The sequence below is a fragment of the Lipophrys pholis genome (genome assembly GCF_963383615.2).
Source record: "Lipophrys pholis genome assembly, chromosome: 1".
Taxonomy (NCBI): domain Eukaryota; kingdom Metazoa; phylum Chordata; class Actinopteri; order Blenniiformes; family Blenniidae; genus Lipophrys; species Lipophrys pholis.
In genome coordinates, this window is record NC_137635.1 from 26,495,636 (window position 1) to 26,509,401 (window position 13,766).

A 13,766-nucleotide genomic window follows, 5' to 3' on the forward strand; every position below is an offset into this window, starting at 1 on the left:
AACCCCGTCACACAGCTTCATCCCCCGTCACACAGCTTCATCCCTGTCACCCGCAGCTTCAACCCCGCTCACACAGCTTCAGCCCCTTCACACAGCTTCAACCCAACTTCACACAGCTTCATCCTCCCTCACACAGCCTTCAACCCCCGTCACGCAGCTTCAACCCCCCGTCACACCAGCTTCATCCCCCTTCACAGGCTTCAGCTCCCCCCCACACAGCTTCAGCCCCTTCACACAGGTTCAGCCCCAACGTCACACAGCTTCACACAGGTTCAGCCCAACGTCACACAGCTTCATCCTCCGTCACACAGCTTCAGCCCCTTCACACAGCTTCAACCCAACTTCACACAGCTTCATCCTCCGTCACACAGCTTCAGCGCCCCCGTCACGCAGCTTCAACCCCCGTCACACAGCTTCATCCCCCTTCACAGGGCTTCAGCTCCCCCCCACACAGCTTCAGCCCCTTCACACAGGTTCAGCCCAACGTCACACAGCTTCATCCTCCGTCACCACAGCTTCAGCCCCTTCACACAGCTTCAACCCAACTTCACACAGCTTCATCCTCCGTCACACAGCTTCAGCGCCCCCGTCACGCATCTTCAGCGCCCCCGTCACAAGGCTTCATCCTCCGTCACACAGCTTCATCGACCCATCACACAGCTTCCGCTCCGCCCTCTCAGCCTTCAGCCCCCTTCACACAGCTTCATCCCCAGGTCACACAGCTTCAGCCCCAGGTCACAGAGCTTCAGCCCCCCTTCACACATGTCAAGTCAAGTCACCTTTATTTATATAGCATGTGGAGGAAGGTGGAGGTTGGTGGAGGAAGGTGGGGGATGGTTGACGATGTGGAGGAAGGTGGATGTTGGTGGAGGAAAGTGGAAGATGTGGAGGATGGTGGACAGTGTGGAGAAGGTGGAGGTTGGTGGACGATGTGGAGGATGGTGGATGATGTGGAAGAAGGTGGAGGATGGTGCAGAGAGGGTGGAGGGTGGTGGAGGAAGGTAGATGGTGGTGGACAATGTGGATGAAGGTGGAGGTTGGTGGAGGAAGGTGGAAGATGGTGGACGATGTGGGGGAAGGCGGAGGATGGTGGACGATGTGGAGGAAGGTGGAGAGAGGTGGAGGATGGTGAAGGAAGGTGGAGGATGGTGGAGGAGTCCATCCTAACTTGCTGTGGTCTGTTAGGCAGGAAGTGGTTGGTCACAGACTGAAGGAAAACGCCACTATACCTGGATTAGTTATTGGGTTATTCAAGTATCCTATTACACTATTGATCAGTATGACATTTTTGGCTTGATTACATTTAAAATGGTGGTGAATCAATGTCTCTGACTTTACTGGTTGTTAGAAACCTGACATGACCTCCATCATTCATGTGGACGAGCTTCGATCTGATTGGTCTGCAGATCATGAGCATGTTTAGAATAATTCAACGCTGCCTCGTTTGAGAACCTTCCTCCGAACGTTCAGTTTCCTGATGAAGCAAGTAGCTGAGGGTTTACTACTCAACTCCTTTACTAACACCTGAAGTGTCATGTGACTTGATGATGTCATATTCCCACATCAGTCATGGAACTCCCCTCAGGCCTCAGTGTATTTCTGTGTCCAGGTTTCCATGGAAGGATTTCACAAAGCAGATTCACGGCGGAGCGTTGTCTTCGTACCGCCACGACCACAAACAACAGGAAGTGGTTTTCATCTCATCGGGCTGCAGTGGAAGCAGACACACTAGAGAGACAGAGCCCCCACCAAAAAGCTCTCCTTTATAGTAGTGGCAGAGAAATGTGTGTAATGAGGAAATGCTATCGGCCTCCAAGTGACTGAATTACAGGATTTCCTCAGAAGCTTCATGTCCTGTAATGAGACTTTGTAGAGTGTGAGACCTCACAGTGTGTCGTTCCTCCCTCTGTACACTTCTCTCATTGAAGACAGACGAAACGCGCTCCGACTTACCGCTATCTGATTCCCTTCTCTTTGGTGAATGTGCTTCATAATGTAATGAGGCGATTCAGCGAGAAAGACGTGAATGAATGAAACGTCCACATGGCGCGCCGCCATCAACCACAGTAACGGCTTCCAGCTTCAATGGACCAAAGCTCAAACTGAGGAAATCAGATTCTGCCTGTATGGACCTTTTTGTGTGTGTGTTTGTGATGGATTGAATGACAGAGTGTTTGTGGGTGTCGGTAATAAGAGTTATAGTCTGAATTTAGCCCCGAGTTGAAAACTGGATCATCCTGGAACCAGTGATTTGGTTCCTGCTGTCCTTGTTCTGGGAACAAGCAGGAGTTTTGTCTTTTTCTGACGACGCCAGACAAGTTGGGGAGGATTTTTCTGCTGTTATTCCATTGTCGCTAAAAGTTGATGCCTTCATCGTATTTGCTGTTTAATTTTTCTTCTTTTCTTGATAGACTGAAAGTACAATGGTGAGGCCGAGACCGAGATTGATACCGAGACTAAGACTAAGACTAAGACTAAGACTAAGACTGAGACTGAGACTGAGACTGAGACTGAGACTGAGGACTGAGACCGATACCGATACCGATACCGATACCGAGGCTGATGGGTTTTTTTTTTTATATATGTTTATTGATTTTTTAATAATACAATACAATCAACAATCTGGTTCCATCAGCCTGTACCAGAGGACATGAGCAAAACAACACATGAGACGCACATTCATACATCCATCCACACACACACACCACACACTTAGTGAAGTTTGCACGTGAAAATATACCATTTTAAATAGACCATTGTACAGTACAACATAATGGTTTGGATACAGAAATATTAATGAGGAAAAACAAGAAACAACAACAAAAAAAAATCTAATTAAAAAAAATAACTAATTTGTTATGATGGTCATGTGAGGTTCCCATAACCTCTCAAAGTCTCTTTGTTTTCCTTTTGCAATCTAAGTTAGTCTTTCTAGTCCAATGCATTCTGAGGGTTCTTTGATCCATTGTTGTGTTGAAGGAGCCTCCATCCTCTTCCAGTTTAACGCTCTAGCTCTCCTGGCCTGTAGCAGCCCAGAATCCACTACTTTCTTTTGCTTCCTTGTTCTTAAAAAGTTTTCTGGGTATATGCCCAATATACAACGTTTGGCAGAAAGGGGAATCTTCACTTCAAATATTTCTGATAAGCATTTAAGCACATCCTTCCAAAATTGTAATATATCTTTACACTCCCACATACAATGTGTTAGTGTCCCTTTGTGATCACGACATTTGGTGTGTCTGGATTATTGCTGGATATGTGATGAAGTATTTCAGCTGTTATATATGTCCTTGTCAGCCACTTGTATTGAAGTAACTTTAGTCATGTATTAATTGTTTCTTTTTGAGCTCGCAAACAAGCTTCATTCCAATCTGCTTCATCTATATGTTCATGTATGTCATTTCTCCAAGCATTTAGTTTATCAATCGCAGATTCCGGTGAATTCGACCTGAATAGATTATAATATTTTGACCTCAGACCTTTTTGTTCCTGCTTTTTGAGAGAGATTTCTTCTACTAGTGATAAACTAGGAATGTGTATCATGTCTTCATACTTTGATGAAAGAAAACTTTTTAGTTGTAGGTATTTTAAGAAATGCTTTGTAGGGATTTGGAATTTATGGCACAGTTCACTAAATGTAAGTAATATCCCATCTTCATATAAATCTTTGACTGTTTGGATCCCCCCCCCCCCCCCCCCCCCCCCCTTTTCTTTCCATAGTTTAAATCCTCCATCCTGCTCACCAGGTGTGAAGTGTTCGTTATTACACAGGGGAGTGAATAAAGATAAAGGATTACCAATTTGTTTATGTGCACTGTGCCACATGATGATAGTGTTTTTTAGAAAGGGGTTCTTAGTCTGTTTTTTAAGAGTTTTTAAATTGGCTGAGTAGATATAACTATTAAGGGGCAAATTTGGACTAGATTGTTGTTCACTAGTCACCCAGTAGGGGGTGGGTTTGTGCAAAAGTAGTGTGAAGCTGATGTTAATTGGGCCGCCATGTAATACCATCTAAGGTTTGGGAGTTGGAGACCCCCTCTTTCATAGGGCAAGTGTAGTGATTTAAAACGAAGCCTTGCTTTCCTATTGTTCCATACAAAATGACTGAATGTTTTATTGAGTTTATTAAAGAAGGATTGTGTTAAGGGCATGGGAAGTGTCTGGAAGTAGTACAAGAATGTGGGTAAGATTGACATCTTCAGGACATTTATTCGTCCTATCATGGAGATGGGTAAGTTTGTCCAACGATTTAAAGTTTCTGTAACTTGATCCACTAGGGGGTCGTAGTTAGTACCAACTATTTTGTTCAGATCTGGAGTGATTTTGATGCCCAAGTAGTTCAATCCGTCTGTGGCAATTGTAAAGTTTGTTTGTATGGTTGGATTTTTTCTGTCGTCTTCATTAAGAAACATAAGTATTGATTTACTGTTGTTAATTTTATATCCAGAGAACATTCCAAATTTTTCAATAAGGTTCACCAGGTTGGGAACGGTATTTTTTAAGTCTGTCAGAAAAAATATTCTATCATCAGCAAATAACGATATAAGATTATTTCTCCCCCCAATGCATACCCCTGACAGTCCTGCCTGAGTTCTCACTGCAATGGCTAAAGGTTCCAGAGCAAGAGTGAATAGAATTGGGGACAGCGGGCATCCTTGTCATGTGGAACGTTGTAAATTGAAAGGTTCTGAGATGTTATTGTTAGTTAAAACTTGGGCAGTAGGGTTTGTATATAGCAATTCAATCCATTTGATAAATTCCTCTCCTAGTCCGTATCTTGGAAGCAGTTTCAGAAGATAGGCCCACTCAGTTCTGTCCAATGCTTGGCATGCGTCTACAGCCGAGGCTGATGTGTACTGGTGATGGTATTGTTATGAGTTTTTCAACTTTGCACAGTGTTACCTCCGCCACTTTATAACTCCGGTATAATGACAATACCCTCAACAATCCTCAAACACAGAGCAGAGCTTCTGCTTGAAATAACACACCACTGTCCCACTGATGCAGAAAAACCGAGCCAGATTTTTTTAATAATTAATTTTTTCCTTATAATTCTGAGATAATTATGAGAAGATTATCTCATAAATTCAGAAAAACAGCCAGATTTTTTTAATAATAAATTTTTTCTCTGAATTATGAGGTAATTATGTCATTAATTCAGAAAAACAGTACATTTGAATTTTTTCATGAATGGTACACATTTCCGTAGAAAACACTGGGAGAAGAGCTCAACTTCTCGTCCTTCAGCGAGTTTCAAACTCATCCTCCGGTTGTGATGACAGAACAAGAACTACTAAGGTATGGCCACACTCATCCTGCTGCAGTGGTAGTGTAGTGTAGAGCAGGCGTGGCGGTCTCACCTGCAGGAGGAAGACCTGAAAGCTTTGCTGCTGAATCTTAGCAGTGAAGAGAAGGTGCTTGAAGCAGGCAATAAGTGTGTGTGCACACACACTCCCTTGTTTTCCCAGTGTGTCTGTCTTGTGGGAACTGTTTCGGGGAGTAACAGCCTTCACTTGTTGTGGCGCTCTGGAGGTTTTGTGTCTGTGTCTGAGCAGGTCAGGATGCTGACACAGTGTCGTCACAAGCAAGACTGAAGGAGAGATTTTGTGGTTGCGGAGCAATCTTTGCAGAATCTTCAGCAGTGAGATGGTGGCAGCCGATCGTGTCGATCATCCAGCAGCAGAAGATAGAGGCAGGACAGATCATCCGTCTGTCCGCTGACCTCTCCAACCTGGTTCCCACAGCGTTCTGGGTTCTGTACTGAGCTGTGGCCTCCTGAAGCTTCCCCTTGGTGGAGGAGCGCAGTGTGACAGCAGTGTAGAGGGAGACATCATCCTCCGCGGCTCACGGTCCACTCTGGTGACTTCCACATCTATTACTCGCCGCTCTGCAGCCCCACCACGTACTTCCTGCTTCCCTGTGGTCACTCAACCAGTCGTGACCAGCATAACCCCGCCACAGAAGCTGATTGTGTTTCTGCCACTGAGTCTTCCACTTTCCATTGATCTGGCATTGATTAACTTCCAGGGAGCAGCGATCAAAGGACGAACGTGTTCATGTCAGCTCTGTCTGTTGACTCAGTGGAAATACTGTCTCGTCATCCAGAAATCCAAATCCATCATGGCCACACGCTCAGATCTGGTCAAACAAAGTCAACTGAGGAGCAAGTCAATGGGATTTTCAGGCTACATACAAAACAAATACCACGACCAATCATTTCTTTCAACTGAGGATCAGAAAGGAGACAATGGAAGCTCTCGGCGTTCATCAGTCCGTCATATTTAACTGTACTGGCAGTGTAGCCTCACTCATCAAACTCAAACAAATAAACTGGAAGACTCAGACAGAACTCAGAGACAGGACATGCAGTAATAAGACAACCAAATATTATCTGATTGTATGCGTCTGAATGAGTTTTAGTATTTGAGAACAGGAGAAGTAAGACGATTACTTCCTCTAAAGCGTTTGGCTCTGATCTTGTGCTGCGTCATTCACGAGGAAAAGCTCGCAAACAGAAATTTTGTGGAATAATGAAAGCTTTGCTTCTTGAACATCGTTCCCCATTCAAATACTGTTGAGTCCATTTTTGTCATCAAGACGTGTTAAACAGCGAAACTCAATCTAACAGATGTGGCGCTTCCACTGTGTTCATGAGAAGAAGGAATCTTCAACGTTGATCTGATTTCTCTCAAACTGTAACACACACACACACACACACACACACACACACACACACACACACACACACACACACACACACACACACACACACACACACACACACACCCTCCAGGTTTCCTTTGTAATTACATGAGCACAGATTTGTATCGATCACAGCGTCAATATTTCCTAAAAGAAGTGCAAGTGATGATGCCTTGAACTCTTCAGTAAAGTTCTTCATTTCATATTTTCCAGCTGCGATATTGAAAGTCGGACTGCAGAATGAATCACTGACGAATCAGCAGTCTATCATAAGACTCTGAGAGGAGCAGACTCATGGACATGTTCGACCTTTAACCCGTCATGCCTCAGAATCATTATGCTTTGAAACAATGGCACTGCTATGTGCAGCTTCTAATAGCAATGGATGAATATTTTATGGTGATCAGAACAAATTGATATTTTAAAGGAGATCAATGTGTCCAGATGCTACCAGGCTCACTTCATCACTGCTCTGTGTGTTTGACCAGTTCTCCATACTTCATGAAGTCATTTCCTGAGAAGCAGCACTGCTCTCGTCTATACTCAATCCAAATGTACAATCTTATGAAGTTCATATCTTGATCCAACCGCTCTCATCTTCATCTATTTGAAATAATCTGCTCTTGAGACAACACCAAGGCCCAAAGGACAACTGAGCTCAGTTCAATCATGACTCTGTGTTTTATTCACCTCACAGATCAAACTACCAGCGTCTGTGTCCTGGGACGGTCACAAATCAGTTAGGAATGCCTTGGAGGATGAGTTTGTCACGTTTGGTTTGAGAATAAGTCGACTTATTGTGGCTGTTTTCCTGAGTGAAATATGACATGTGAACCTTGTTGGCACCAAACATGCAAACTGGGTCTGTTTGAAGAGCTGCTCTCCGTCCATGTTAGAAGCAGGGACAAAGTAAGTGTATGGATTTGAAAGGGTTTCATACGGCCCAAAACATGATGGCTTTGTCAGAACATCTTCTTTTTATCATGAATTCTTCTCATGACCAACGACAGAAAAGGGCATCGCCCTGAACCTGACCCTCCAGAGGAGGCCTGACCATGTCGTTCAAGTCTGTGTGACGAGCACACATGAAGTAAAACACTTTCCAGGATGAAGTTGTTTTTTACACCAGTGAGACAATGCCTTTAGTGTTCAAGCCAATTTCTTTATTCTATTGAAACAAATGAAATGTACCAAAAACTGGCTGATGATATGGTACTTTTGATGAGTCTTCTGGAAGAGCAATATTAAATGTTTGGAGTTATTTCAGCGCCCTAAATTGTGTGAAACAGATAAGAAGCAGACTAGAAGCAGCTGTTGTACTACAATCGCATTCCAGACGTTCACATCAGCCTGGTGTGCTTTGTATGCAGGGCTCAGGGTCTGTCAAAGGGAACCGGTAACAAGGCTAAATGCGGTCCAATAGACTTAAAGTATCTTACGCTAACATCTCTGAGCCAGATTTGGCAGCACTCCTGCTTTAAGTCTGTGTCCTGAAAGGAGAAGGTGGTCTTAATGTGCTGGCTGATTGGTATTTATGATGAAGAATATACTTCAGCTGTAGAAGAAATCTATTCTCTGAGTTTGATGTCAAAAACCTCTTTTTTCTCCCGGGTGCAGAATGGCACAGCGACTGAACACTTCAGGCTTTAATGGGTGAAGACAAGTGAAGACCTGCTTCAATAAGGACCTGTCATGGAGGAAGCTGCTGCTCCATGGCTCTAGACCACAAACACAACGGTGGCATGATGATGTGGAAGTTGATCATCTCCACTGATGATCAAGTCTGACACAGTTCAGTTGATTAGGACATGAAATGAAGAGACCAACCCCCTCTATTTACTGTATAATTACTTGTGTAACTTTATTTCCAGTTATTATCTGGCTCATATTGGCTCTGTTCATACAGAGCAGCTTCGGTTGAACGTCCGACACTGAAGCCATCAGTGTCATGTCCAGACGACTCTTTGAGAGTGACACTGTACAGTACCAGGTCTCTGGGCTCCATGTTCAAAATGACTTGTCTGTATCCTCCTGCTGCTTTTCATCCATCTTTCTGCTGGGTTTAAAACAGGACACAAGAAACAGGTCAGAATTCAGTGCACGAACAGCACCTTCAGTTCTGATGAGACAAGAAGTTTAGCAGCAGAACCTTGCTCTGGATGGATCTCTTCTTCTTGTCTTATTTTGATAAATCGAATTTGGGAACCACCAATTGACGTTTTTTCACTCCCGATCCGATCCTGATACTTAAATTTGTTAAATCTGCTGATACGATTCTGATAGCAGAGCTCTGTTTGCTTTAATATTATTATTATTGTTGACTTTATATGAGACTGTAATAAACTCCTCTCTACAGTAAAGTATGAAATGTACTAATGTATACGTGTATTCTCTCTAAACACAACTTGAGGTTAGTATCAGGACAGAAAAGGAAGCAGTACAAAGTATTTTTGTTCCATGTGGACAATGTGGGGGTCTGCGTGACGTCATCATCTCATAATAAACTAGTTCTATCTTTAAAAGCTCAGAATGACTTTATCAATCCCCGCGGAAATTCTTGAGCAAGGCAGCAGCAACACAATGTTTCCAGCTCTAACGCAGCTCCAACCATTGGGACTATTTTCAGGGAGTTTAGCGTGGAGTAGGACGCAGCTTCACGGAGGTGTGAATCGCCTGCTGACAGCCTGGAGGAGCTGCTGGTCATTGTTTTGATGTCAGTGCTGGAGTTTGAAAACGCTGACGTCTGGCTGCAGGGCGCCGCCTCGCTGTGCTACGGCTTTGCTAACATCCACATTGCTGTGTTGCTTTGCTAATGTCCACGTTGCTGCGTTGCTTTGTGGTGTTCTGAGTGTAAAATCCGTCCAAACAGCAACATGTTGCCATGAAAAGTTGGATAGCACAGTGCTACTTCCCTAGCCTGCTCGCTGGCTGCAAACTGTGGAATGGATTTCCTGACTCATGACTCCTGGTCTCATTGAGACCCGCCTCCCTTCAGGAAATCCAGTCCACAGTTTGCAGCCAGCGAGCAGAGCAGCAGCAGGGAAACACTGTGGAGTCATTTCAGCACCATGAAGCAGACCAGGATCATGGATCAGGAATCTCTGATCAGTGAATTACGTTGCTATTGGAACCTGATACCGATACTGGATTGTATCGGCCCCATCCCTATATCTAACGAGTAGTGGATTGGACTCCACTTAGTAGTGGATTAGTTTATCTTTCAGTGCCAAACCCCAGATATAGGTTCATTTTAAACGATTTTCCGTTCAGTGGATCACTACCATGTGTTGGTTGTTGATAATTCAAAGGGGTATTGGTGAACATTGACTTTAATGTGCAGGAAGCTGATCGGCAGATGAAGAATGGATGAGTCAAGCAGTTTGGACTCAGACCTTCAACCTTCATGTGCCTGCAGAGGAAGAGGAGGAGATTTATCTTCAAAGTTCCCACTAAATATCTTCACCAATCAGCCAGAACATTATGACCACAGACTGGCCCTGGCAGTGGATGAGATGTATCAGGGAGTGTTTTGGAAGAAGGTTGTTGAGCATTAGGATGTGAGTGAGTTTGATCAGAGTCACACTATGATGGTTTGATCAGTCAGAGCATCTCCAAACTGCAGCTTTTGTTCCTGGTTGACAGTCGTCTGTATCTGTAAAAAGTGTTGGATGGAAGAAAAGCAGTGAGTAGGTGACAGGATCAGGAGCATCCAGGGCATCGACGCACCCTGACAGGACCTCTAGGATCCTGGTGGCAGAAGAAAAGTCACACCGTCAGAGATCCAGAGGAGAACATTTATTTCAGTTTTATGCTCTGCATTAACAACACTTCCTCTCTCTCTGGTTCCCCTTTTTCTCTTACAGTACAAACAAGTGGAGCAGTATATGTCCTTCCACAAGCTGCCTGCTGACTTCCGACAGAAAATTCATGACTATTATGAGCACAGATACCAGGGCAAGATGTTTGACGAGGAGAGCATCCTAGGAGAGCTGAGCGAGCCTCTCAGAGAGGTGAGACTAACCCGCACCACACTCGCCACTTTCACTCTCTATGATGACAGACATTTTGGTGTTTCAGATATCTGAAAGTATTTAAAGCACAAAAGTATTAACAAATCTACCCATGGATACAAATAAAGTAACCGTGGACCTTGAACGTGTTTGATTTAGTCACCTTTCACACGCAAGCGGTTGCTCTTCTACTCATGCATGCAGATGATGTGTCGATATTTTATTGTCTTTACTCAGGAAATTGTCAACTTCAACTGTCGGAAGCTGGTGGCTTCAATGCCGCTGTTTGCCAATGCAGAGCCCAATTTTGTGACAGCCATGTTGACGAAGTTGCATTTCGAGGTGTTCCAGCCGCACGATTACATTATCAGAGAGGGAACCATCGGGAAGAAGATGTACTTCATCCAGCACGGCGTCTGCAGCGTCATCACCAAAGGCACACTCGCCATGAAGCTCTCGGACGGCTCGTATTTTGGCGGTGGGATGCTTTTCTGCTTTCTGTTGCACACAAGCTGTCTGGTGATGATAATTATGACCTTTTTTATTGATTTACCCAAAAACTGCTGCTTTTTCAGAGATCTGCTTACTGACAAGGGGTCGGAGAACAGCCAGCGTTCGAGCAGAAACATACTGTCGACTCTATTCTCTGTCTGTCGACCACTTCAACGAGGTGCTTGAGGAATATCCCATGATGAGACGAGCCTTCGAGACGGTCGCCATTGACCGACTGGACCGCATAGGTATAAAAGAAGAAATCAGTGGATCAGGAAGTGAACGAGCAAAACAGTTATTTGGATTAAACCTGACTTTTAGTTATATTTAAGCTTTCAAAGATTTTCCTAAGAGCATGTAACATCTGCTCAGCATTAATAGCTGGATGTGTCTGACTCCTATTTAATATGAATGAAGTTGCCTGAGATGAACCTGCTGTGGAGGAATGAAATATTTACATAATGTGGTGTTGGAATAGGCAGTAAACTGAGCTGTGTTGTTCCCTCAGTGACACAGGACACTGTAACAGTAGAGGAGAGTACAGAGTGGCAAGTCAGTTTTCCTCAGGGCCTGTTCAGCTGGAGGATGTACCTGCTGCAGAGGATGCATCGAACTCTAAAACCTCTTTATTTACATGGATTCAGCATTTTCTCTCTTCTGTTGTATCCTTTCTTGTTGCTGCTCCTGCTATCTAGCATCATTCGTGTTGATTATTTCATGTCTTTATTTATTCCTGCAGGTAAAAAGAACTCTATCCTGATGCACAAGGTCCAGCATGATCTCAACTCTGGTGTTTTCAACAACCACGAGAACGAGATGATTCAGGAGATTGTCAAGTATGACCGTGAGATGGTGAAACGGGTGGACCTGCAGCGGCCAAGAGCAATGTCCATGACACCCTCCATCGGTGGTATTTTTGCCCCTCCGGGTCAGCCGCCCTCGGGCTCTGCTATCGCTACCCTCCAGCAGGCTGTGGCCATGAGCTTCTGTCCTCAGATGGCGAGTCCTTTGGTGGGACCGTCGACACTGCAGTCTCCGCGTATGGTGCGAAGATTTCAGGTCATGCAGAGCCTGGCAAGTCCTGTCTCCATGTCTCCGCTCCAGTCTCAACCCCCCCAGACGCTTGGAGGGGCATTCGGATCTGCGATTTCGAGCCCACCTGTCCAAAGTCCGCTGGCAGCTTCAGGACGGACTTTCCAGTACATGGCGAGCGCCGGACCGTCCGGCTCCCAGCTGTCACTAGTCCAGCACCATGCACCCAGTCCCACACAGACCCAGCAGAGGCCTGCCTCACACAAGAGCACTCATTCCCTTCATACAGGCAGTTTGAGCCAGGACACCCGAGCCCTGTCTGCCTCCCAGCCTTCACTCCCCCAGGAGGCAACACCACCAGCTGCCTCTGCAGCCCCCAGCCCCCCAGCCTCCATCCGCACCTCCAACACCTCCATCGGCCCCCCACAGCCCCCTCACCCCAGCCTGCCAGGGCCCTCAGGGGTGGGGAGACCAGCGGTTGCCCAGCAGAGAGTGGCGTTTGCCTCCACTCCTCCTCCCGGACCTTCTGGAATGGGGGCAGTAGCAGCCGCTGCTGGATCAGGACCTCCAGACTCTGGAGTCCCCAAGAAAGATTCAATTGTCAGCCTTCCAGAGCTAGACTCTGCCAGATCCCGGCTGTCTTCCAACTTGTGACCCTGGTAGAGTTCAGGAACAAGGCCTTTTGTAGGAGCATCTGTTGGGTTTGGGTCAGTCCAGCTGCTCTGTCAGCCTGCTAAATGACCAATCAGCTGCCTCCAGCGCTGTCAGTCACTCTGTCTGGATGAACTGTGTGCCGGTGTCGGCAGAAGGAAAAGAGCTCCTCGGAGTCATGAGACACTTTGGTTAGGAGGAGTCTATACAATTAAACTAGTATAACTTAAGGTGGAACTGATCTAGTCTACTGTGCCACCACCTTTAGTCTTAGTATCACCCCTTTCAACCTGCTTCCAAACACCTACTGTATATCGCTGTCTTTACTGTAAAGATATGAAGAAAAGTACGATTAATGTAATTGTTGCATACTGTGTAGAATCCATGCAATGCAATCTAGCAGGAGCTGGACTTAAAAATGAAAATCAGGGACTTGAGGTCAAATGACAATGACATTTTAGCGTTCAAAAGTGTTTTGAGTGTAATTTCTTTTCTGTAAAAGCTGTCGTAGCAAAAGAATCATTGCTATTCATATCGTTTAAAGCAGTAGTGGAAATAGTGTTTTAGACCGCTGGTCGATCTTACATCGATGTGTAAATAGAAAACAGTACGGAAGGATAATATGTTCATTGTATCTACCCAAACCAAAGTTGAGCTTGAACACCAAGTCTGGTTGTGTCTGTATCAACTAAAAAAGAAACATAGACGAAGATGCCATTTATTTAACTGCCTTGATTCAATGTTAGAAGCCATATATTTGGTTGGTGTGTATGTACGTATATATGTGGGTGTAAGTTTGTGTATGTGAGTCTGTTTGATATGTTTTTGGTTCCATTTTCAGAGAATGGACTCACACTCTCTACATTTCGCTGGTTTGAC

General features: G+C 45.0%; 1 protein-coding gene across 1 annotated transcript in view; it reads left to right on the forward strand.

Annotated features, from left to right (window-relative positions):
- Nucleotides 1-12,890, forward strand: part of LOC308119559 (potassium/sodium hyperpolarization-activated cyclic nucleotide-gated channel 2) — a gene marked incomplete at both ends in the record, with an annotated part of 79,919 nt that extends 67,029 nt beyond the window's left edge. The window contains 4 exons of the mRNA XM_080479639.1: nt 10,566-10,712; nt 10,950-11,190; nt 11,288-11,452; nt 11,944-12,890. Of these exons, the coding sequence (XP_080335765.1) occupies nt 10,566-10,712; nt 10,950-11,190; nt 11,288-11,452; nt 11,944-12,890 (1,500 nt within the window). The remainder of the gene's footprint in view (nt 1-10,565; nt 10,713-10,949; nt 11,191-11,287; nt 11,453-11,943) is intronic.
- Between the last annotated feature and the right edge of the window lie 876 nt (nt 12,891-13,766).